Source organism: Lutjanus erythropterus, chromosome 16 (assembly GCF_056507025.1).
Source record: "Lutjanus erythropterus isolate fLutEry1 chromosome 16, fLutEry1.hap2, whole genome shotgun sequence".
NCBI classification, from domain to species: Eukaryota; Metazoa; Chordata; class Actinopteri; order Lutjaniformes; family Lutjanidae; genus Lutjanus; species Lutjanus erythropterus.
Window position 1 is genome coordinate 16,339,419 of NC_139332.1, and position 24,853 is coordinate 16,364,271.

The window sequence follows — 24,853 nt, forward strand, 5'->3', positions numbered from 1 at the left end:
GACTGAACTTACATTTAAAAAATAAATAAATAAAAAGACGGTGTTATCTAACTGAAACCTAAATGTTACTATTTTTGTAGAAAAGAAGCAAAGCAACTAAAAGCAAAAGCAAAAAAGAAAATGACAACAACAAAAAATAAACAGACAGAATCATGCAGAATCATGACAACACAGATAATCCTATTTTAGTTATTTGAGGAGTTCATTATCAGTTAGGTATGACTGGCCTGACAATATTCAGCATATTACCATTACAGTAAATTGCTGTGTGTCTGGTGTAAGTCTAGAACCATTTAGGTAGGTTTTACTGTATCAGGCTGTCCCTGTGTATTATCTCTTCTAAGTAAATACATATATGACAAAATGACAATAACTGGCTGAGTTAAAGAACATTTGTCAAAATGTATTTGTCCGTAAGGATAGTAATAACTACTATATCCAACAAGCACAGTCTGAAATGAGACTATATCAAGGTAGAATTCCCAGTTCGTATCCTAAAAGTCATTTAAGACCACTGAATTAATATTGTAGTTGTGTTTTAAAGTTTATACACAGCTTTTAAATGAAGAGGTACATATGACCCTGTCTCATTTAGCCCACAGACAGAAATATTAGTGGAGTTGTACATTTTCTCCGTAATGTTTCCTACACATTATTCAACTAATATTGAATTTATATTCTGAATAAGGAATGTGCAAGGTACCGAGCAATACGAATCACCAATTCATTTTGCGCTTGGAGTGAATTTTGGACCATGGTTACAGCATTTATTAAAAAAATATTTAAGAATTTCCCAATCAGAATTTAAGACATTTTACGAAACAGTCGTCACCATGTGAATGTGTTGTAACATTTTGCAGCACAATCACAAGAGAACAGTGAAAGAACATTTGAGGTTTCATTCATTGTTTAGGGTGTAAGAGTAAAACGCACCTAGAGGAGGCTCTGGTGAGATGCCAATACTCTGTAGCAGGGCCTCCGTCTCCCTGCGCTTACGGTCTAAGTCTGAATCCTCTGGGGTCATCTCCCTCTTCTGCTGGCTCTCTGACTGCTCAGGATACAGAGAGAGAAATGTCAGCTCATCAATCATGAGTAAAAGTACAAGTTTAAACACGCACGTGCATGCACATTTTGATCAAAAATTCCAACACCAACCTTCTGCACACACATAGATGTTTGTATGCACGCATGGACACACACAACCTCAGCCTTTAATGTGTCACGGCCTGACGAAAAGCAATCGAACACACAAACAATACACACTAGAGTGTGATACGGTATGAGTGTCAGTTGTGCGACTTTACTCACTTTTTTCCTTACCTCTTTCTTCTTCCTCTCCTCCTCCTTTCTCTTTTTTTCTTCCCTGATTTGGGCGAGGCGCTGCTTCTTGCGCTCCAGCTCTGCTTTTAAGTCGCTTTTGTCCGACATGGTGTCCTACAGGGCTTCAAGGAGGGAAGAGGAATCGAACAGGAATGAGCTACATATGGCACTGTCACAATATGCTCTGGTTTCATTGTTACATGATATAGGACAGAGGAGTATAGGTTTATCCAGTGAGCCTTCAGTGATGCTTCAAAAAACCCTCTGGGTGTGGCAGCTACAAGGACATGATATTGGTGAAACAGCTGGCGATACTAGGTCAAACTGAGCTGAGAGGGATTTTAACATTGGTGCAACACTTGTGCCTTTTCCTGCAGAATGAGTCCAGAGTATGAAAGCTATATTTAGGCAGCCACTTCTTCTGTTCAGTTCCTTAGCCAAATTAACATAGTTATGTCTGCATAATATGAAATAAACTAAATAGACAGAAATAAAAAGTAAAAATCATATTGCAATTGTTTTGACAAACATTGCGTGATTAGTGACAATGATCATTTTCATACCAATTTTCATTTTCACTTTCACTTAAAAGAACCATTAAAATCATGATGTCTCACTTTCTGATGGCACTGCTGTCCCTTCTCCATGGTTCTGACTCTGATCATAGGAATGCTCTCACTGACTTTATTTCTTGGTGTAATGACAACGTCTCGGATTTAAATGCATCAAAAACCAAGAAAGTAATTACTGATCTTGGCTGTAACAGGGATGCAGCTAAAGAAGTGCATCATACAGGATGAGAAAATGGTGGAAATTGTTACATCATACCAATACCTGGGTACTATTTCTGATGACGACCTCAAATTTGTTGTGAACCCAAAGGCTATTGCGAAGAGGAGGTAACAGAAAATTCACCTTCTCCGTAAACTAAACTGTTCTTCTTTGTCATTCTTATTCATCCTCTATTGAGAGTCTGAGTGAAAACAAAGAAATTTAAGTTCTTTTTGCAATCAACAAATTCTCAGAATAGCAGCAAGGATATTGGCTGCTTCTGGACATGCAAGTGAGTATTTTACCCGCCAGTAAAAGTAATCACCATTTCAATCCGTCTACAAAATGCCCCATGGGTCTTTTTAACCATTATGCTTTAGCAACTTTAATTATTGGTATTATTTATATATTCCATTTCACCTTTAGCTTCCTGATGATTTGTCAGTCTGTATGTTATTGTGTGCTTTTTATCTATGGCAGGACGCCACAGATATAATCCCCTTGTGGAATTAATAAAGTTGTATTTAACTGAATATAAGATCTTGTTTCATGCTCACTGACAGTGCTTTGAGTTATTTCATACCTAGACTACCTAGTTATAGCAGTCTACACCCTGATCACTAATTTGCTGGGTATCAGGCCAGTATCACATCCCCCAGACATGGCAAATGAATAGAGGACATGAATAGAAAAGAGAGGTATATATCATATAACATAAAAATAACGGAGCAAATAAAAACACAGTGTTAGCATGACAAAAGACACAAGTCACAAAGATAAATATGCATACAGGGAGGTGAAAATTAATCCATTCATGTGCTCTTTAACTATGTGAGGTTAGCAGGGCATAAATGTATTAGCAGCTAGCTAATCACACATTTGACATCATTTGCACTCACGTCGATGCGTTTAAGGCCTTGTCATAATCACTACTGTGAATTATGGCTACGAGTAGCTGACAACAAGGGGAATATTTTGTCATATTTAACCGTGTAATGCAGCAATGTTATTGTTTCACTCGTACCTTGTCCACTCGTACTGATAATGATGTGTCACCCGGCAAAGCAAAGATGCTGTCTCACTGCTGCACCCCGAAAGCAGACAATCAATCGAGGCCTCTCGGGTACCACCGAACAGGTCGTCTCAACCTTATCGTGTGGCTATTGATGACACTGGTTAAAACAGAGCATTTCAGCGGTCGATGACCCAAATAATACATAAAACAGGTGCACGGCACGCCGATACATTCCTGGGAGGAGTAGAATGATGCTGAGCAGGAGGAGGAGAGGAAATCCCACCTCCTTTGACTCGCACCGTCATCGTCTCACGGCTTCTGCAACGCCGCCATCTTCTGGCTGTTTGGAGAAGTGCGTCGAATAAACCAAAACTGAGCAATAAACAAATGTTGTTGTTGTTGTTGTTGTTGTTGTTGCATTTTTCAGGACAGATAAAAAGGCTTTAACTCGGTTGAACGTCCGGTGAGTTTTAGTCGGCAGTCCATTAATATTTAGCCAGGTTAGCTAAACAAGTGAAGCAGCTGCTGGTGAAACGGTTGATTGAATACGATGCAACGTCAGTTTCAAGTATCTCTAATGAAGATCCGGGTTGTATCAGAAATCTCCGTCTGTTAGCTGGTTAATAACGGCAAGTGTTTAAAAATTAAAATAATGTAATCAGGGTTTGTTGTAAAATAGGAATCGCTTGTTAGACGACTCCATGGATGTAATCTTGGGTCGTATCTAGAAGGGAACCCTAGACCCGCGAAAGATCTCGCGTGAGTGCTCATTTCAACCCAAATCGTGATCTGTTACGAACCATAACCAAATATATAAAATTTCCCTAAATATACCAACATCTTATTAAGAACGATGTCACATCATAAAACGTAATTAGTTTTGACAATGTGCACAGTGCAGGAGCGATACGTACAAGCCTCGCGAGAGTTTCGCAAATCAAGGCTTCCCTTCCAGTATTTGGATCTTCACATATACATTATGGTAAAAAAAAAAAAAAAGTCAGATATTGCAAGTGCAGTATGGTTCACAGTTAATGTGAATGATAATTTTTGCACCACAATTTTCACTTTCAGTGGAAAAAAATCATGTTGATGTGACATTGGTTGGAGTCTGTACCAAACAAAACATCTGGAAAACAAGATCTGTAGGCCAAGACATCTCTGCAGCACTACAGTACTTAATGCTGTTCTGTCACACATTTTACCTTAAACAAAAATGTTGCTTTATTGTTATTTCAATAACATTTTTGTTTAATTCCACATCCCTACTCTGTAGCCTATATTTACATCCCTTATAATGTTAAAACTCACCCACTAAATCTGCACTTTTATTTCTTGTCTTAATTTTAAGTAACTCCAAATCTACCACTACCACTATCCAGAGTTTCTAGTAACAACACAGAGATTATAGGCCATATTTACACATACATTTTTGGTTGGGTGTCTATTTCAACGACCTTTCAGATTCATCCAGTACACTATAGCAAATTTCAATCTTTTTCACAACATTGTTACTGTAAAATAAAGAAAGCCTTACCGCCTAATATTTAAAAAGAAATATCTGTAGTTTTTACAACATGATTGCAGTAAAATGAAGACATGCTTTCTGTATAAGATTTATACAGTAAGTTCCTGTATACTTATAATTGGTGGCAGAATTTTAAATTTAAAACACAAACAGTTTCTAATTTTGTTATCAAGAAGGCAGAAGAGGACTTGAATTTCCTTCAGTCCAGATAAGTGTCACAAATGATGGGAATATACGGTTTTGTGTTGGCCACCTGCTTTTCTCCATGTAATTTTATTGCAAGAGTGTCTGAATTCATCACTTTCTTCAGCCTTTGACTCCACCAAGGTAACATAAATCATTATTTTTTAAGTGTATGTTAGTTTAGCACAGCTCTCATAACGTTATCAGGTTGGTGTAGGAGTAACAACACAGGATTTAAGTTACATCAGAATCATGTGTTTGTGCTAATGTTTGATTTGGACCCACAGATGTTTCTAGCTTTACTTAAAATAAATATATAGAGCGACAAGATATAAGTTGTTACTTATGCTGTTTTATTTTTGTCATCTGTCTTGTCCAATAGAGGCAAAAGCCTCTAAATCTGAACAACTCTTTAAATAGGATCCCTAATTATTAATTATTTTTCAGAATCTGAGCAGACAGTTAGAGCGACTCTTTGCACAGGAAGTTAAGGGAACTTGGGATCTTAGTATCATTTTGTGCCTTAACTATACAATGCATTATGTGTGTCCTTTTGGCTCATGGCTCAACATTAAGTTTCAGTTTTGGCTTTTGAAGGTAAAAAGAGCAGTGAGCACAAGTTAAACCTGCCTGTTTTAAGTCCAACAGCAGCTCTAATCCTCCATCTTGCAACCGAGAACAGGGTAAATATGATAATTATAAGATAAAACTGTGCAATTCACTTTGAATTAAGACACTTTAAAAAGGTACTAGTTATGGCACTAGTTCTGGGCCCTGTAATGTTTATTAATTTTATGTGATATTATTAGTGCTTGTTTATTAACTGACCCCTGACATCCTATTATTTTACAAACTGGCCCTCAGGCAAAACAAACTGAGTGTCCCTGGTTTACAAACTGTTAAGACTGTCTCAAAAAATGAGTCAAAACGATTGAGAAAAGCTGGAAATAATTAGCTATTATTTTGTAGTTGTTCATCATGAAGATGAATGAGTCATTAGTCAGCTAAAATATGGAAGTAAAAGATTTATAAGTGAAAAAGAATAATAAAGAATAAAATAATAAAATAGAATGTTTAAAAAGAAATAAAGGAGAATAAAAAATAATAAAATAAATATAAAATGATAAAGAAATTAAGATATTTAATATCTGGTATTTGCTTTATTTAAATTCTTTATGCAGAAATATAATGACGTTTTATTTCTTATGAATTACATATATTTTCTTAGCTTTCTTTAGCTCTATTTTCTAGTCATTTCCTTGTAATGCTTCTGAAAAGTTGGTGATATTGAACTTGGCATGTGGCACACAAAGGCCTTTTTGAGCAGCATCCAGATTTCAAAGTGACCTGTTCCAGATGATCAATTTCAGGCAGATTTCTTTTGATTTGATTAATTCTTAATTTTTACATTGATTTTAGGTTGCCAAATTTACATCCGGTCAATAAAAAACTAGCCTTTTGGCTAATTCTGACATATTTGCAGTACTGTTTATTAATATGCACTGTCCCTGGGAATTAATTTGAATCAATTAACCCCACGCCCCTGTCACCTGTCCATCCTGACAACCAATCACTTTTCGAGTAGTCCGCCCACCTTATTTCCTTTAAAGTGAAGGTAAAAGTCACGTAATGGCGTCTGAACGCCTGCGGGTGAAGTCAAGTCAGTCCCCCGAAAAGTGCAAATATCTAGGGATGCACCGATACCGAAACCAGCATCGGGTATCGGTCCGATACTGTCCTCACGAAAAGTAGCTGCTCGATACAAGTGAACATATAAAGAACCAACATGATGCAGAGTTCAAGATGTTTATTGATCCTTACCCTCTTTTTGGACGCGCCGTCATCATCAGGGAGATACTTGCTGTCCTCAACGTCATCCACTAATGACCACAGCGACTGGACACTGTCCGTAAAACTCCATGTAAGTTCATGTAAAACTGAAATAAATGTACAGAGTCCACCTGCAGACCGCAGCCAGCTACTGTCCAATCAGTCCTGGCGGGTGGAAACTAGCCGATGCCTCGTCAAATTAATCCAAAGACGAAGAAAAAACACCGCCGCCACCAGTCTGCAACCGTCCTTTCTTCATAATAAGCTGCTACAACTTCTCTTTGTTTACTTATTCTTCACCAAAACAGCCTGACAGCTCAGGACACGCACCTTCACTCTTTGAGGTTCACAGCAGGGTCAATAAAACTGTTGCACACATGGCACCACACTCATACCTGTCCCCCCCTAAACAATGACAGGTAGGAACTAATTAGCTCTCAGACAAGAGGGACATGAAGAAGAAACTTAAATACTACACATGTAAATGTGAGAATTAAATAATTATCATATATAACACCATTTATAATAGTAAACTTAATAATGTTGTGAAATTATTATCACATACACAGAAAACTGCTCAGCTTAATAAGGAACACAAAATCAGTGAAGTAACTTACCACAAATAACCTAAAAATGTAATGTGTATAGTAACTATGGTTACGCTTGTAGCAGGAAACAGCAACAATGATTTTGTTATATTTAGAAAGTGAGCATCTAATGAATATAAAACATGTTTTAAAAGTTATTGTAAGAACTTCAATGGCATTACTAAGTACTTGTATCGTATTCGGTATTGGCAAGTACCCAAATGTAAGTGCTGGTACTTGTACTCGGTCTGAAAAAAAGTGGTATCAGTGCATCCCTGCGAATATCAGAACCAGCCGATCAGTAAACTCCCTCCACGACACGGTGAGTCGTCACTTTCCCCTTTATTGCTGTTTATTCTCTTCTTTCACAAAATTCTAGGGTTTGTTTTTCTGTTTGAGAGAGAACTGAACTATTATCAAATCTAGAAGGGAAATTGCAAAATTATGAGCAGGGGTGGAAATGATGACTGACAACCATTCACACTACCATGATCACATCTTTTCATAGATGAGGATTCATGACTTTTTAACCACAATGTCAAATGTAGTTACCCACATCCATCTTTTCAGACATGTTTTCTTACATTATCTAGGTCTACTGACCTACATTTTCTTTTCTCTCGGTTGATCTGTGCTGCAGAGTGTCAGTTCATCACTCCTGAATCTTTTGGGCCTCTTCTTCTTCAGCAGTCATCACAGGTAGTTTTTAATAGTATGAACCAGGGTTATGAGACATTTCTGAAAATAATTACTATTATTGTGATTAGCATCATTTTCAAACCCTTATGTGCAATCTGTGTAGTCAATCCTTATTTATTTTTTTTACTTCAGTAGTAGTTCACTCAGTAGTTCAGTAGTAGTTTTGCTTTTTTAATGCATAGTTATTTATAATTATTAAAAAAAAAAATAATTATGGTTTCATTGCCCTGATATCATTTGGAACAATAAAGTAAAATATAATGCCTCCATTACTGGACATGACTGTTAACTACTTTTGAGGAACCATTGCAAAAAATGTGTTTATGTATATATGCTTTTCAAAGAATATCAGCTGAGACATTGCTATAATTGTAGAAGACATGAAATAATGATATGGAGGGCAGGATGAATTGATTAGAACTGTATTATGTGTGCTATTACAGTGGATGTATACATATATTTCCTGTGACTATTATTTAACTTTTAAACTTTTAAATTCCATACTGCTCGTCTAGTGTAACCCAAGTCTCCTACAGCCCCAACATGCCAAGTTGAATAAAAAAAAAAGTTACTTACACCATGTTTTTAGCCTGAATCTTAGCTGTAGATCCTTAGCTTGGAGGCACATTCATGAGCACATGCACACTGTCTGAACTCTGTGTGTGTGGCATGACGGTGTGCACTTTATGTGACATTTAGATTACACTAGATGAGCTGCATGGAGGCATTTTATATTGTTTTGCCACTTGTTTTTTCTGTTTGAAAACTGGTCACCATTCACTTAGATTGTTTGGGAGATTGTGCAAAACTGTTTTCCTGTGAAACTCCAGCAGTGTTTTGTGGGCTAACAAAATAATGATGTCCTACGATGAATGATATTATCCTCTTTACTGTTAAAGGTGGGTCTCTTTGCTGTTGTTTTAATACCTTCTCTAACAATAAAATAAGATTAATGATGAGGATTAAGAATTTATGTGGTCATAATACCATTAATCTGATTCAGCTACTTATCATTGTCTTCCATAGTTTTCCCACCCCTGTCCACCTTAGTCATTGATGCATGAATGCTTTTTTTATTATTATTATTTATTTTATTTTTTTTATTATTTATTATTTAGATAAGACTGGATAATGGCTCCTATGGTTCCTTCTTGGTATATGCTCCCCCAACTTTGTTCTTGTATTCTTCAAGAATGGTCAGTTATATTGTCTTGCAAGGATAATAATTACTATCAATAACCACATTTGAGAGGCTGTAACCATGACATAGTTTTTAGCATGATTGATTATAAAAAAAAAAAAAAAGTTTCCAATTAATTTTCTTTCAATAATTATTTCAGCTGTACTTGTAGACCTTTATACTGTTGGGCAGTTTGATATATAAAGCATCATATTTAACTAAATAAACTCTTTGGATTTTGTTTGCCAGAATATTGATGTGGAAAGTAACTAAAGCTGTCAGATAATTGTAGCAAAGTACAAGAAAATATATAAAGTACTTTTGTCAAATTTGCATCACTTTTTGAGTAAATATTCTTAGTTACAGTCTCAGTTCTCACTTCCACCACATACGCCAGTGTCAGGAAACTCTCGGCTGTCATTGGTTGATTTTACCGTCAATCCCTCCTCCTCCCCGCCCAACAACAACAACACTCGGTTCTGCGCTGGAAGTTGCATTTGAAGGACAGACAGCAACAACTTGGCAACATGGAAGAAAACTGCTCCAGAAAAAACAATGATGGGGAACTCGTAACCAGCATCCTTTAATATGTTAATTTAACGGTTTTTTTTATTATACGACGCCGAGCTGCAGCCCTGCTAGCTTAACAGTGGTCAAACTGGAGCGTGCCGAAGACAGAAAGGACAGTTTGTCCCTGGTCCACTGACAGTTTTGGTCTGTAGAGGACAGGAATAATGAAGTTCGCCCAGTTTCTGCTGAAAAATGGCTCCGTTGCTGGGATACCGAAGCAAGTGGAGAGGTTTTCTAAGTTTTCTCCTTCTCCCCTGTCCATGAAGCAGTTCATTGACTTTGGTAAGTGTTAAGAAGTAGGATCGACTGTCTCGGACGTTTGTCTTTACCACACTCACATGGCAGTTGCACAACTCACGTTAATCCCTTTGTGTTCGCTGACAGCTGACTTTGCCGTACAGAGATCACTGACAGTAATACAGACGCAGACAGATGTTAACGCAGCTTCAGGTGTTTCTCACATGTTTGGCTGCGTATTTTACTGAACATGACTGTGAAATTACCACATTGAAAAAACGCAAAACCTTTTTGGCTTTGAAGACAAACCTGATATCATGTAATAATTATAAAATATATTGAACTATTATAATGTAGTAATTATATAATGACATTAGGGCTGCAACTAATGATTATTTTTAGTTATTTATTAATCAGCCAATTTTTTTGTAAGTAATCAATTAATCATTTTGTCTGTAAAATGGCAAAAGTTGTGAAAAATGCTCATCAGTTTCCCAGAAACCAAACTGATGTTTTCAAATTGTTTCTTTTGTCCAACCAACAGTCCAAAACACAAAGAGAACCAGCAATTGTAATAATTAATCAATAACAAATTGTCAAAATAGTTGGCAACTAATTTTCTGTCAGGTGATTAATTGACTAATCATTAAAGCTCTAAAGTTGTGAGTACAGCTGAACCCTCTAGGAACCAACAGGAGAAACACTAAACACCTGATGTGGTTTATCTCTGCATTGACATTAGAGCTGCAACAATAAGTTGATGAATCTATTGTAAACTATTAAATTAATTGCCCACTGTTTTGATAATCCATGAATCGTTTTGAGTCAGTTTTCAATAGGAAATTGTCTAGTTTCAGCTTCTCAAATGTGAATATATTTTGCTTTCTTTGGTCCTCTCAAGTAATCAATTAATCCAGAAAATGATTGTCAGATAATGAAAATAATTATTAGCTGCAGCCCTATTTGATATACTCAATCTTCCATGTTTTTGGTACCTCAGCAAAAAATTATAAATAGTTAAATTAAAAATCCAGATATTTTCAATCAGTCTGAAATTCTTTGATGATCCCCTGGGAAATTAGTCACATTACAGATGCTACCCTTCAAGATAGAAAAATATATTAGCATCGAAAAAATGATAAGGAAGTGAAAACAGTTTGAAGTATGAAAAAATATGTCCTGTACTGCAATGTATAACCAAATAACATAACAATAGTATAACAGACATGTATACAAACAAGATAATATGGGCTTTATTCTTCAATATGTAACAGCAATATGTATGATTTATGGAAAGACTGTTGCCGTTTTTTACCGTCACTGTTACTGTCTGACAGGACTGGGTCAAAGTTGCATGGTAGATCTGTCATTTTTTTCCCCCGTCTGTGTCCCTCATGTGACTACAGGCTCGGCCAATGCGTGTGAGAAGACCTCCTTTGTGTTCCTGCGACAGGAGCTTCCTGTCAGGCTGGCCAACATCATGAAGGAAATTGATTTCCTCCCTGACAAGCTCCTCGGCACTCCATCCTTAAAGCTCCTCACCAGCTGGTAGGATCCATAGACTACACTACATGCTAAAAAATATGTTGTAGCAAAATCATTGTTACTATTAGCTTAAATGTATAGAATAATGAATATGCAGAGTTTGACACAAGGAGGATGTTTTCACATTTGTCTGCTGAAAGTGGAACGTTTCTCTGTGCTTTATGGAAATAACATCGGAGGCACATTATTCTTCCAAGCATACTATTTGAATTTATGTCAAAGTACATGTCTTGAGGGGATCTTTAGGTCAAGTTGTCCTGCACCTCTGTGGAACAGTACTGAAGCAATAATGAGGAGAGGAACACTAAGGTTTCTAAAAGGAGAAGAGTGAGCGTCTTACTGTATGTGTGTTGTCATTGTTTTCTGGTTCCCCAGGTACAAGGTCATGCAGGGACTGGTTCTCATGTCAGCAGGGGATGGTTATGAAACTGCAGTGTCTGGGCCATTTAAGTCCTTCCCTCTTTATCTCTCAAAGCGTGTATTCAAGCCTTCTGATATTTAGCTTCAAATATAAAACAGATCCACTCTATATGCACTTTGTCTCCTGTAGTTTTGGTTCATCTGGCTTAAAGCTACGAACTAATGAAAACATGGCTGTTGGTGTTGCCAGGGGTCGTGTGAGGTTTTGTCACTTCCCTCCAGCCTCAGCCAGCTGTTCTCTGTACTCTCGCTGGTCATTGATCTCGGAAGGGATACGCTTTATGATCTTCGTCATTCTTATGTAACAGACCTTAATAGATTATGTACAGTATTTTATATAGTACCATAAAGATGCAGCACAGATTTTTGAATTGTGAGGAATGCATGCTACTTTCCACCATAATCACCTTTTTATGTTTGTGGTCACAACTCTCATACAGGTAGAGGTATACCAGCATGAAACTGTGCCCACACATTCATTTCAATGTACAACGTGTGCATGTTCCTAAGAGTGAAAGGTTGTAAACCTTGAGGGTTCACCCAAGTACAGGTGTGTATATGTAATGATAATCATGCAATAGGTCGTGTATGTGATAAATGGGACTGGTGCTACTGTCCGCAGCTAAATCTCACATTTTACTAGACCTGTCAGCCTAATATTTCTTCTGCACATTTATGACTGTATGCTTTTTTATTGACTGCCCTGTTTTATACCGATTGCTGACCCGTCAGTCCCCTTAACTGGCCAGTGGGAGCCACAAGTCTTCAACAACTGCTAGGGTAAAAACAAGGTTTACCTGCTGCTAGTTGCAGGTCATGTTATGGCCTTTGTTGTAGCTCAAAAACTGACATGCATGGACACGTTTTATTTCATCTTAAACCAGAGCATCTGCAGATTGATTTCATTCCTTATATGTTATAATCCACTAAAGTGAGGCACGATACGAGATGAATAAATTCCCATTTTGTTAGCTTCACCAGCATCTCCACGGTGCGTTTGCACGGTTGCCATATTGGTGTGTTCAAGGTCCGCTAGTAAACAAATGAGGAATGCAGACCTCTTATAAAAATCAACTGTAACTCTAATTCTGCACCGATTTTCATGAAATTTTGTTATTAACCTGAAGATAGTGGTTATATGTTGGAATTAAATTCAGTTAGTGGGGGTAATCTAATCAGCTCTATGCCAAAACAGTAACCTTCTGAATAGCCACAACTTGCATTGGGACATGCAGGCTCCAACCAACATCAAGTGTAAATTATTTAGAATTTCAGCTTTTGTGACTCAAACACTTGCAGAAAACTTTGCACACATTAATATATAACACAAAAAACTTCAGAACTTGAGAACTTTGCAGATTTCAGCTGGTTGCATGTGGCAGTTGAGGTGACATTGCAGTAGGTGCTTCACTATCTGTTACCTGGTGGAGATCTACTGAATGCACTCTTCTGTCTGTTTTAGGTTTTCAGATGTTCTGTCTGGATGCATGTGAGTGAATGATGGGCTGTACCACATTCCTCTGCCTCTTATCCCCAGTTTGTTACTGTACAGTAAACAGCTACAGCAAATGATAAGTGCTAAAGATACAGGCTAGTTGTAGGAGAACTCCCAGTCCTGTCTCTGGGTTATCTTGTTTTCCACTACAGCTGCTACTTCCTGTTAGCATCATGTTAACTCGATTGATATACAAGTCACATTCATACATGTTATCAACAAGTTCATTACCCCACCCCCAACTTTTCTTATAGGAGCCATGCTAATGTCAATATTTGGTCATGCACCTCCCAGACTGCGGCTTTCTCTTCCTGCTACTGCAGAGCACTTTGGATTGTCAGCAGAAGAGTTGATCTATCACATGGAAATGTTGTTGACCAGGGGGAGAGAGTTGATGCCTTGATATTTCCTGGCAAGCTTGCGCAAATGCAAGCTGCAGAATGGTCTATTTCAAGATGTACATCTGTTTGCATGACGGGACCCGATCCAAAATTAAAGAGCTGAAGGTCAGCTGAGGGACAAACCGAGCATGTACATAGAAATCACAGTGCTGTCACACTGTTGTTCACCTTTCACCCAGTTTTTCCTACTGTGAGACTGCGCCAGAGAGGGTATGACTCAGTGAGCTCAGTACTCAAGTCTTCTTCATCCTCTGGCCTATAGATAAAGTCTGTGATAAAACAGACCACTGTTATTTAAAGTCTCTACGCCTAATTACGTTTAAATCCACCGTTTGACCTAAGTGTAATTGTGAGATAGAAGTTTTTCTTTCCATTACATTGGAGTTTCTTTGTCATTCTTTTATACAGTAAATCAACTAGAATGTAGTGTAATTTCGGCCTGCACCAACAGATTAATTTAATCCAAGATTACTTCTAATCAGAGTTGCATGGTTTGCTAGCTGGCTAAAAAGTTAGAAAAAACAGTATATTGATTGCAATTTACCTAAAAAGTTAACAAAATGTTACATTGTTTAGTAGCTAGCTAAAAAGTAAAAAAAACAACAAAAGTTTTATTGTTAGATTGCTAAAAACTTAGTTAGCCTACTCATGATGGTTCAGCAGTAAAGCTCTAGTTTCTCCTCCTTTGAGGAAAGCCGTTCACTGAATTATCAACTGAACTGAAAGAAAGAAGAGAAGCAGTATAAAGCTCAATTAGGATGAGTCTGTCCCTTAACTTTTTTCAAGGAAATTGGTTATTTTGCTGAGTCCACCTCAAAAAGACAGCCATTTGCAACCCTAACCTCCTTAAGTGTAGGTTTAAGTTTAATACTGGATCACATTTCAGATTGGAGTTTAAGTTTTGTTGCAACAGAATTCAATTTAATCTAGGTTTAGAGTAAAACACTGAGGTTAAATGACCGGTTTGAATTTAATGTTAAATCTGAACATAGTGAGTGAATTTTCTTTTCATACCTTTCCTTTTGTTGTTCACCAGGTATTCACAGAGTTTGTTGGAGCTTGTAGATTTTTTAGAAAAAGATCCAGACAATCGGGATGTCCTGACAAGGTAAGTCATTTACAGACACTTTCCAGCTTTTATGTATTTCTTGTTCAGGTATAATGTCTCTGTCTGGTTTAATCAGACAGTGTTGGTCAACAGGCTCCTTTACGTTAATGCCCCACACTCCTCTTAGTGCTGTGCTTCATCGAAATCCAACGTGTTCCAGGACAGAGGAGACTTTAATACACTTCAATGACTGCAATAATTCCTTTTGAGCAATTTATCCTGTGTATTCAGGACACATCTCAACATTTGCTACTTGAATGTGGACTTTCTTTCAGGTTTCATCTGTTAGAAGTTGTTTTCGTGCTTTCTTCAAATTGATGATGATGGAATTATGAGATGTCAAATATCAGCAGATAGGCCTGTGGTCACTGTTATAGTCATGTTGTCATTTGAATGTGCAACAATGTGCTATGTTTAGCAGGCATGTGTGACCTATGCCAGTATGCGAGTAAACATGATGCAACAGCTGACCTCTCATACTAACATGTCCATCACGGCTTTACCCTCAGCTTCACACAGACTCTAGTGAACGTCCGTAATCGGCACAACAACGTGGTGCCCACCATGGCTCAGGGAGTCGTGGAGTACAAAGAGGCCTTTGGCGTGGATCCCGTCACCAACCAGAACGTTCAGTACTTCCTGGACCGCTTCTACATGAGCCGCATCTCCACACGCATGCTCATGAACCAGCACAGTCAGTATAGCACTCGGTGACTGACTGTGAGTTAATCAACACAGTTGCTCACACACAATGCTCATGTCATTAAATTCAACTCAAGGTGCTGTTAATGACTGAGAGCTAGCATTTAGCTGTTAGCGCTATATGTTTTCAACTGCAAAGAACTCCTTCAGCTTTTACTTTATTTTTGATTAAATATTCACACATTTACATCCATTGACAGTGAATTGTGTGCACACACTTGTGTTGGGTCACCCACATTTGTTGCTTTGTGTCCTGCAGCATTAATCTTCAATGGCAGTGTGAACCCAGCCCACCCCAAACATATTGGGAGCATCGACCCCAGCTGTGATGTTGTGGAGGTGGTAAAAGGTAATGAATGATCTTCCTCAGCTCCAGTAATGATGTCTGTACACACATACACACATGCTGGATGTGTTATCTATTTTACACCAGTGTCTGTTTGTACAGACTCATGGACTGTTTGACCTTTTATTATCTGATAGTTCTAGGGTCAGTCTAGGAGTGGGAAGGGAAAACCTCAGTCATGATATGCATGGCTGGAATACACCCAGCTTTGAATCTCGTGCGAACTGTTAACTAAAGCAGAGAAAGCGTGATGTCTTCTAGTGTTGTTCTCTGTTGCAGCAAGAGTTTTCAGTCTCTGTGGTTTTCTGTCAGAAAAGTAACCACAGATGTTTTTCTTTGTTTCACTTTGTAGATGCCTTTGAGACTTCAAAGATGCTCTGTGAGCAGTATTACCTGACCTCTCCTGATATGGAGATCACGGAAGTCAACTGTAAGTCATACAAAAACAACCATAATGTTTGTATGTGGAGATATTTTTATGAGTTCTTCTCCCTTTTTTAACAGCTGCCTATACTGTAGACTGTAAAAATCATACAGGAATTTAGTGGACTCAACTAATCTTTTCTCAATAACCTAATGTAAATGTACATGTTAATTTATTCAATTCAATTAAACTTTAAATTTCTAGCTTTTATTTGCAGAACACTTATTACCTTTAGAAACATGAGCTCTTGTAAGTTGAAGTCTTTTGACTTGAAATGATTGGTTGAATGATCAATTCATTAAATTAAGTTGCTAAAGAAACATGATCAGCATATTAGCAGAATTCCCAGCATGCATTTTTGAGAATTAAAACTTTACTGAGACCTTTCTTTTTTTATAGTTTGAAGAAAACATGATGGAAACTTGCAGTGTGTCACTAATAAACTTTAAGATGAGTCATGGTTGCTTGTTTTCACAATAATGAAAACACTGTGAACTATGATGATGATTAGTATTGAATTCAATTCCTACACCCTTACATACATTTTAATCTGAATAAATTCACTGGAAGGTGTTTCACATATTGTGTTTGTGCCGATGTGGAACAAAGAAGCTTCAACAGGGGTAGATACAGCTCTACAGTTCTTCAAGAGAACTTAGAAACTGAGAAACAACAAACTCAAGTTTGTTCTTAATGTTTGTCAGTATGACTGAAGAGTCATTGGTTAATATTTTAAGCTCTCTGAACATCTTTTCTCAAGTGCAGCTGAATTAATATAAAGTTAATTTGACTATAAAAGTTTGTTTCTTTTGAATAATTACAAAATTACCTCAAAAGCCTAGACACTAACTTTATAAGTTAAAACAAATATTTTATATTTTCATTGCATGTTTATTGTTTCTCCTGGATATTTTCTGCTGTTTTCTCCTGAACTTCAGCTGGACCCTGCAGAGTGAATCTTTGTTGGTTTAAGTGAGGCCCTGTGTGTCTGGTCTTGCCAGCTGGGCCTGCCAAGAGCTAGCGTCACCATGAGACACTCCTCCATTAAGAATGTTTGAGAAACCTAAACAGAAATAAACCAGGAGCCCCACAAACAAAAGAGAAATGTGAGGCTGAAATGAACACGGACATATCACTAGACACCAGGAGGGAACTTTGTAGGGAGGCATATTTAATGACCAAATCTAATACTTGGAGGAGTTTAAATGAAAAGTTATAACAAGATACTTCCAGACCCCACAAATAGACTCTCATCTAGTGCAGACAAGTGCTGGAGAAAATGTGGACCATAAACTGGAAACCACACTCATTTTTTTTGCCTTTCTCCCCTGCTTTTATTTTATTTATTTAGTTTTTCATTCTTTTTTATGTATATGTACTGGTATGAATACATAGATTTTTACTACTTTTTGTTTTTGCCTCCTTGGATTTTTTGTACTTCCCATTGTATCTGAACATTTTGTTTTTCTAAAGCTGGATACATATCAAGGCAGCTGGAAATGTTGGACAGACAATGATGGACAGTGAAATGAGGTCAAAATTGTACTGAGTGTTTGGAATGCTTGGGTTAAAACAAAAAATAAGTTAAAAATCAAAGACATAGACATAGAAAAAGACTGATTACACAGTATAAATAGGCCTAATACGCCATATACATTAAGAAAATATGTAGTTTATTCAAAAAATGTGGTAGTTATTACTACAATATGCTCTTAAATTGAATCCATACACCGATTCCTGTTGCAGTACATCAATCAGAACATGTACTAAGGCTTTAAACATGACCTGTTTGTACTTCGCCAGCTTGTTCTTGCCAGATAATGTCTTGATAATATAAATCAAAATGATGAATGTCTCATTCCTTGCATAATTTGGCCGCAGTGACTCTAATCTTTTTCCAGGGTCAGAGTTAATACGCAGTTTTGCAAAGCACGCAGTTGTCCCAGAGGTCTGCATGCACAGCTTACAGCTGCACACTCACGTGTGTTCTTTTCAGTCAGAGGTTTTCCATGTGATCAATTTGATTATACTTTTTCTCAGCCAAAAACCCTGGCCAGCCCCTCCACATTGTCTATGTGCCATCCCATCTCTACCATATGCTGTTTGAGCTTTTCAAGGTACAGTGCCCAACAAACCTGAAAATCATATGTATATTATTCTTCACTACATTTTAACTTGCTTATTTTGTTGTTCACTGTGTGTGTCCTTTCTCAGAATGCCATGAGAGCTACAGTAGAGACCCATGAGACAAGCCCCACGTTGCCACCGATCAAAGTGCGAGTTTCACTGGGCAGTGAGGACCTTACTATCAAGGTAGATGAGGACACAGAGAGTTAAGATAGACCGCCGCTTTTGTAGGAAATCATGCAGAAACCAGTGTTAAGATTATACTAACAAAGAAGTGACGATAATGACGAAGAGCTGATGAGTTCACTGGACTTCGGCCTACTGCCAGAACAATGAGAGGACCCTGGAGAGTCTAACACACCTCTGCTTTATTTTTAGATGTCTGACAGAGGAGGTGGAGTCCCTCTGAGGAAGATTGAGCGTCTGTTCAGCTACATGTACTCCACGGCTCCCAGTCCAGTCCATGTAGACAACTCTCGCAACGCACCTCTGGTGAGACTGAACCTGCTGAACTTTATTATTGGTGCTGAGGAATGTCTTAGTCAGGGCACAGTGGACTACAAGCTTGTGTTTGCATTTTAAACAGAAGATACAGATTAACAAAAGCTCCCAGTTCTTTTTTTTTTTAAACTGGGATTAAAAATAAACTAAATTATGACTCCCTGTGCTAAACTGAGTCTGGCACAGCTGAGCATGGTTGCAAATTAGCTTGTTGCAAAGAGGAAATTGGGGGGGGGCTGCTACAGAGCAAAGCCTCTACAGTGTTAATGTTGTTATATTTTAGCAACTGGCCTACATAGGCTAATCTGTACTGTAATCCTTTTATTTCTCTTGCTGCCCCTCCTTCCTTCAGGCTGGTTTTGGTTATGGCCTGCCAATATCCCGTCTGTATGCCAAGTACTTCCAGGGAGACCTGCAGCTCTACTCTATGGAGGGTTACGGCACCTCAGCTGTCATATACTTGAAGGTGAGACCAGCACTACATCCTCACGCTGACTATGAACTTAAAAGCCAAGTTGGTGTTCGGTTAGATGGTGGCTAAAAACATGTTTTGGCAATAATCTAAAATCCAAGCAGTTCATTCTTGTATCCAAGTGGATGTTTGTACCGAAAAATCCCCTCAAGCCTTCCGGAGATTGCAGTGATCTTTGACCACCAAAATTTAATCAGTTCAGTCTTGTGCTAAGTTTGAGCAGCATCTCTCACTTGTGCAGACCATTACATTAGCAAAATAAAATGACAAAAAAACGTCCCCAAAAAACAACCAACGGGCGATGGACTCACCCAGTCACTAGTAGGCAGTTTATTCGTCCAGTCGTCCAACTGTAGTCGGTGTCAATTTTGCAGGAAAGCCTGAAGAGAAAAAAACCTGGATGTGACCCCAGGCTAATGAGTTCCTTCTGTTGTGTATCACAGGCCCTGTCCTCAGAGTCAGTGGAGAGACTTCCTGTTTTCAACAAGTCAGCCTTGCGGCATTACCAGGCAACCTCAGAGGCCGATGACTGGTGCATGCCGAGCAAGGACCCAAAGAAACTGGGCAAGTATGACGAGAGGACTCGGTGATGGTGGGCCGAGGGAGGAAGTGGAGGACACTTGGAAATAAATAGAATAAAAGAATAATAGGATTAAGGAGAAGAGGGTCCACATTGGAAGAAATGGATAAATGTTCACTGTAAGCGGGAGAAAATACTTTCAGATGTTGCTGGACCTGGACTTGTGTGATGGGGATTCCTTTTCTCTCAAAAGAGAGAATTGTAGATGGAGAAAAACATCAAAAATCAGATAAATGCAACTGAACTAATACCTTCCAGCATCCATGCAATTTTACCCTCGCTACATTTAATTTTATTATATGTTAATTACAGGCTGCTAACAGTAACGGAACAAGTCACTCAACCATTACACTCACTTTTTTTTTAGTTATTCAGCTGCATGATAACTGTTTGTGTTTGTGCCACCTTTATTCCTTTAAAACATATAATTTTACAATCTAAAGACAAATGCTCTTTGGTTAATTAGATAAACAGGGAAGCATTTTGTTTTTGCATTAAACGTCTCTGTGCCTCAAAAACCCTCGCCAGAGCCAGTGACAGTGACAGTGACAGTGACAGTGGGGTCAACAGGGGTAAACGAAATGGAAACATGTTCCGTGACTCCAGGGAGCAAAGTTCCTCCACTTTTGTTCATGTAGGCATTTTTTCAGTCCCTGCAGCAGCATTGCTTCATACACACAACTTCTGCATTTCATGGCAGTTCTCATACAATTACAGCTATAAGAATTTGTTCTGGTTATGCATGTTATGAAATTACATTATTTTATTATTGTTCTATTTTTAGTCTTTTAGCTTCTTTAATATAAGATGTAAACAAAATATGATCCTTTTTAATGGAGGATTCTGCTTGTCGATGAACTGCCTATTTTGTGCCTTAGCATTTAACACATGCAGACTGATGTAATTTTAAATGTTTTGAGTGAACAATGTATTAAGACGTGTGTGCATGCTACCATAGAGCTTTGGCGAAGTGGAATTGATGACACATAGCATTGCAGCATATTTAAAGTTAATATGTATGGTTAAACTGTAAATAATTGTAATGACTGCCAAGATAACCTCAACCTTGAGTATAATTTTCCTCTACTGAACCTGGTATGAAGTTATTTAGCAGTAGGAGCCAAAATGCACACCTCTTAAACCTTTTCCAGGAGAACATTTCAGTGTTTGTCAGTGTTTCGTAATGGTGGGTGTGAAATGTTAAATATTGCATTGCAGAAAATTGTACCTCAGCTTTCTGTTGCGTGATATACTGTAACCCATTGTGGTCAGATTAGTGTAGCACATTCGGATGATACACACAAGCAGCAGGGTTGGGTAATAACAGATGACATGTAATTGGGATTATGTAATCAGATTACAAAATAAAAACTTTTTGAAAAAAAATTTCATGAGAACCAACACTCTTTTAACTCAAAAGTGAGTCTGACACACGGGGTTAGTTAGACAAATGTTCCACAAAAAAGAACCCTATGCAAAAATGCACTTTATTTGCACTGGAAATCTTTTGAGATGTTTTAAAAGAAAATGAATACTGTGGAGCTCAAATTTTTCAGTTTTTAAATACAAGCTGCAGTATTTTCAGTAGTAATCCAATGGATTACGTTACTAATGACAAAAATTGCCATGCAATTAGCATTCAGTAACTGACAACTTTCAAAGCAATCTGGCCCAACCCTGACAAGCAGACACATAGGAACACCACAGGTGCTAAGACAGTACAAGCTGTATTGATTGTAATAGTTATTGGCTCATCTGTGTGTAATCATTTCACGGATTTTGTGTTCTCATCGCATGCCAGGCTTACACTGTTCAGTCTTTGCCAGTTTTTTTTTGATTGATATATTAATTCACTCATTTTAGATTTTTATGACTTTACATTGTATAAGTTTCTCTCTCAAAGGCCAAGTGTTACTGCACTGAAACTGTGTGTTGTCACTAAAAGGACCAGTGAATGTAGCAAATAAAACTCTCATCTAACTCCTTAATACATAATTTTTCATGTTTTTTCATGTTTTCATGTTATGAACTCAACCCTGTGTTTCTATTTGTCCTCAGTTACTTGTCAGTCTTTCCAGGGTTTAATTTTTTCTGATTGTTCCCACCTAAAATGCCAGATGCCTGATCACGGCAGCTTGTCTAAAAAAATTGTGATGCATGTTGCGATGTCTTTAGGCTTTTATTTTCCAATTAAAATGCAGGAAGTATAATAATAATTTTGTATACTTCATTAAAGATCAAAGACAGCTTTTTCCTGGGAGAATAAAATCACACTCTGTTCAGAGTGTTCTAATTAACCTTAATAAAAAAGGCTCTGCATTACCAAAATTCCACAAAGAAGCATTGTATTCTTCTCAGTGCCTATGACTAAAAGATAAAAATAAATAATAATAATAAAACATTGAGTCGGTTCTTTGAGATGTACATATCTGCTTTTGTGGCAGACTGCTGTGTTGTGGTAAGCTGCGGTGATTGGTCAAAACTGCAAGGTCATGCAGATTTCAGAGGGATGATTTTGCACGAATTATTTTCTTCCTGGAGGGACTGACTTGTTAGGACCGCAAGGAGTAAGAAATTAAACTTTTTCTAGCTGATTCCCTGTCAGTCCACAGCTTGTTTTAGGAAACTTTACTCTGTTTTTCTGTCACCCTCACAGACACAGTCCAGTGGCTTTTCGTGGACAGCTGCCAATAGGGGTTGAGAACAGGCTGTGCTGCTCTTGTTTTGCCCCTTCATTAGTGTGCCCACATGTCGTGCTCTATTCTGCTTGTGTTACTTCTCTCTGTCTCTTTCAATTCTGTTTTCCAGTTCATTGGTGCATTATTGGCACGGCAGCAATAAAAATGCAGTATTATGTAGGCTCAGTCTGAAAGATGAGAGAATTAAAAAGTAAAAAGTTCATTGCGATTTCAGAATCACTGCATCAGAAAAGTTCAACTAAATGTGAAACCCTTCATAATGCATGGTTTAAGATTGTAATCTCCTTCTGTCAGACATTAACTGGTTTATTTGAAGAGTGCAGGGAGTCCAGTCTGACCCTTTAGTCATCCAGACAGTGTTCCCTCTACAGAAGACAGAAGATGACAAGTTCAAAGACACAACAGATTTGGATCCATGTTCTTTGTTCCAGGCTTTCATTAAATTATAAAAACAGTTAATCTGCTGCTTTCTCTCTCTTGTGCTAATATAAATAAAATATTGTAGATATGTTTTAGTAAATATTTAAACTACAGCTTACCCATGTGTTGTTTTATGCTAAGTAAACCCTTGTCAGTTTGCTGTCTAGGCTCGTGGGTATTATTGCGCTCTGTTGCACCTGCAGGGCTTTCCAGAGAGTTCATTTAAGGCCTCCAAAGACCTGATCGTGTCACTGCGCTGCACCAACTTACCAGATTAGTTCATGCATGTTTACATACAGTAGAACTGCAGCAGGAGGAGAGCCATTTTTATCACCACAATAAATTTGTCATGGCCGCAAAACATATTTGAGCCTAAATGAAGTGAACACAGCCTTAAGTCTGAATGAGCCTGTCAACATTACTAATAGGTCTAAATGAGCATTCATTAATGATTCTCCACCGTCGTCTATTTATGATTATTTGGTACTTTAACTTTCCATTACAAAAATATTATGTTTTGCTGCATTTATGAAATTAAAGATAGAACCACTGTGAAAAAAAATAACTGTTTACATGATTTATTATTTTAATTGGGGGAATGCTATTACCAACAAAGCACAAAACTAAACATTTGTGGAGAAGAAATACAAGTATGGCATGTGTAGCTTTACTTTGAAATAAAAAAGCTATAAAGAGCTGTGCAGGCCTGCTTTGAATCCTCCCTGTATTTGTGCAAAAAAAGAATACAATAAAAAAACTACTTTGATAATAAACAAAATATATGAACATAGTAATTTTTTGTCAGAGCCAGAGGGGGTCACTGGAGCTGCTCTGGAGCCGTGGGTCACTGACCCCTGAGCTACACAAACATAGCAACAACTATCAGAGTCAAAATGACTGTAGTACTGACACACACCGTATGTTCACTTATTAGATTAAGGGCATGTTTGCTTTCAGACCCGTGACAGTAGGACTTAAAGCTGCAGTATGAATCTGCTTTCAAATGTATAAAGTTTAATATAAGCAACAAAAATCCACTGATAAATACAATAACTAAGTCTTTAAGCCTCGACTCTGTCACAGCACAGACACACCTGTGACCTTTGGACTGCCATAAGGTTTCTAATGATAACACCAACAGTACAACACAGTTACTAACAACTATTGTAAGACAATTTAAAGTTCAACTTTATTGTCATGTGTATAAAAAAATACAATAAAAGTCTTGTGCTCTGGCTCTCCCTGCCTTGACATAACGCACAGCGTGAACATAAACGCACAATGACCATAAACACAACAATGTGAGTGAGCATGTGCGCAAGATTAGCTCATGAAGGGACATTTAATTATTTTGTATGAATAGGTATGATGCTGTATTTGCAGCAGTGCAGACCCTCATATTTATACTGGGGTTCAAAGATTGGGACCTGAAAATATTTCAGCTAAAACTCAAAAGAGACATGTCCTTAGTCATTCTTTGAAATGTTCACTGGAAAAAACTACGATCATTTGTCATCGTCATACCTTTTTACTGATACTTAAACATCCATGTTTGCCATTAGAGTTGTTGTAATATCTCGCCATTGACGATAACCATTGTAAGTAAAAAATGAAATGCTGATGTCATGTTCATTATACACATAATATAATATGGTTTAAATAATCCAGTGCTTCTTGTATGCCCTTAAATAAC

General features: G+C 37.7%; 2 protein-coding genes across 14 annotated transcripts in view; one reads left to right on the forward strand and one right to left on the reverse strand.

Moving 5' to 3' along the window:
• Positions 1–3,651, reverse strand: part of dync1i1a (dynein cytoplasmic 1 intermediate chain 1a) — a 73,220-nt gene extending 69,569 nt beyond the window's left edge. For 2 of the 12 annotated variants that reach the window (XM_084739005.1, XM_084739000.1), the window contains exons 1-3: positions 3,116–3,650; positions 1,321–1,442; positions 934–1,048 (exon numbers count right to left, since the gene is read on the reverse strand). In XM_084739005.1, coding sequence (XP_084595131.1) covers positions 934–1,048; positions 1,321–1,428 — 223 coding nt within the window. In that variant the 5' untranslated portion in view covers positions 1,429–1,442; positions 3,116–3,650. Of the gene's footprint in view, positions 1–933; positions 1,049–1,308; positions 1,443–3,115 lie in introns of all 12 variants that reach the window. The other 10 variants (XM_084739002.1, XM_084738998.1, XM_084739009.1 and 7 more) reach the window with 7 other exon arrangements.
• A 5,952-nt stretch (positions 3,652–9,603) lies between these two features.
• Positions 9,604–23,191, forward strand: pdk4 (pyruvate dehydrogenase kinase, isozyme 4). Of its 2 annotated transcripts, XM_084738471.1 has the most exons (12): positions 9,604–9,965; positions 11,327–11,468; positions 14,818–14,889; positions 15,399–15,583; positions 15,851–15,940; positions 16,290–16,367; positions 18,402–18,478; positions 18,576–18,674; positions 18,867–18,980; positions 19,342–19,455; positions 19,905–20,025; positions 22,698–23,191. In XM_084738471.1, the coding sequence occupies exons 1-12, from the start codon at positions 9,848–9,850 to the stop codon at positions 22,733–22,735; spliced, it is 1,248 nt and encodes a 415-aa protein (XP_084594597.1). In that variant the 5' UTR covers positions 9,604–9,847; the 3' UTR covers positions 22,736–23,191. The 2 variants fall into 2 exon arrangements, with proteins under 2 accessions (XP_084594597.1, XP_084594598.1); XM_084738472.1 differs by lacking the exon at positions 22,698–23,191 and having other exon boundaries at positions 19,905–20,205.
• Positions 23,192–24,853: the final 1,662 nt, after the last annotated feature.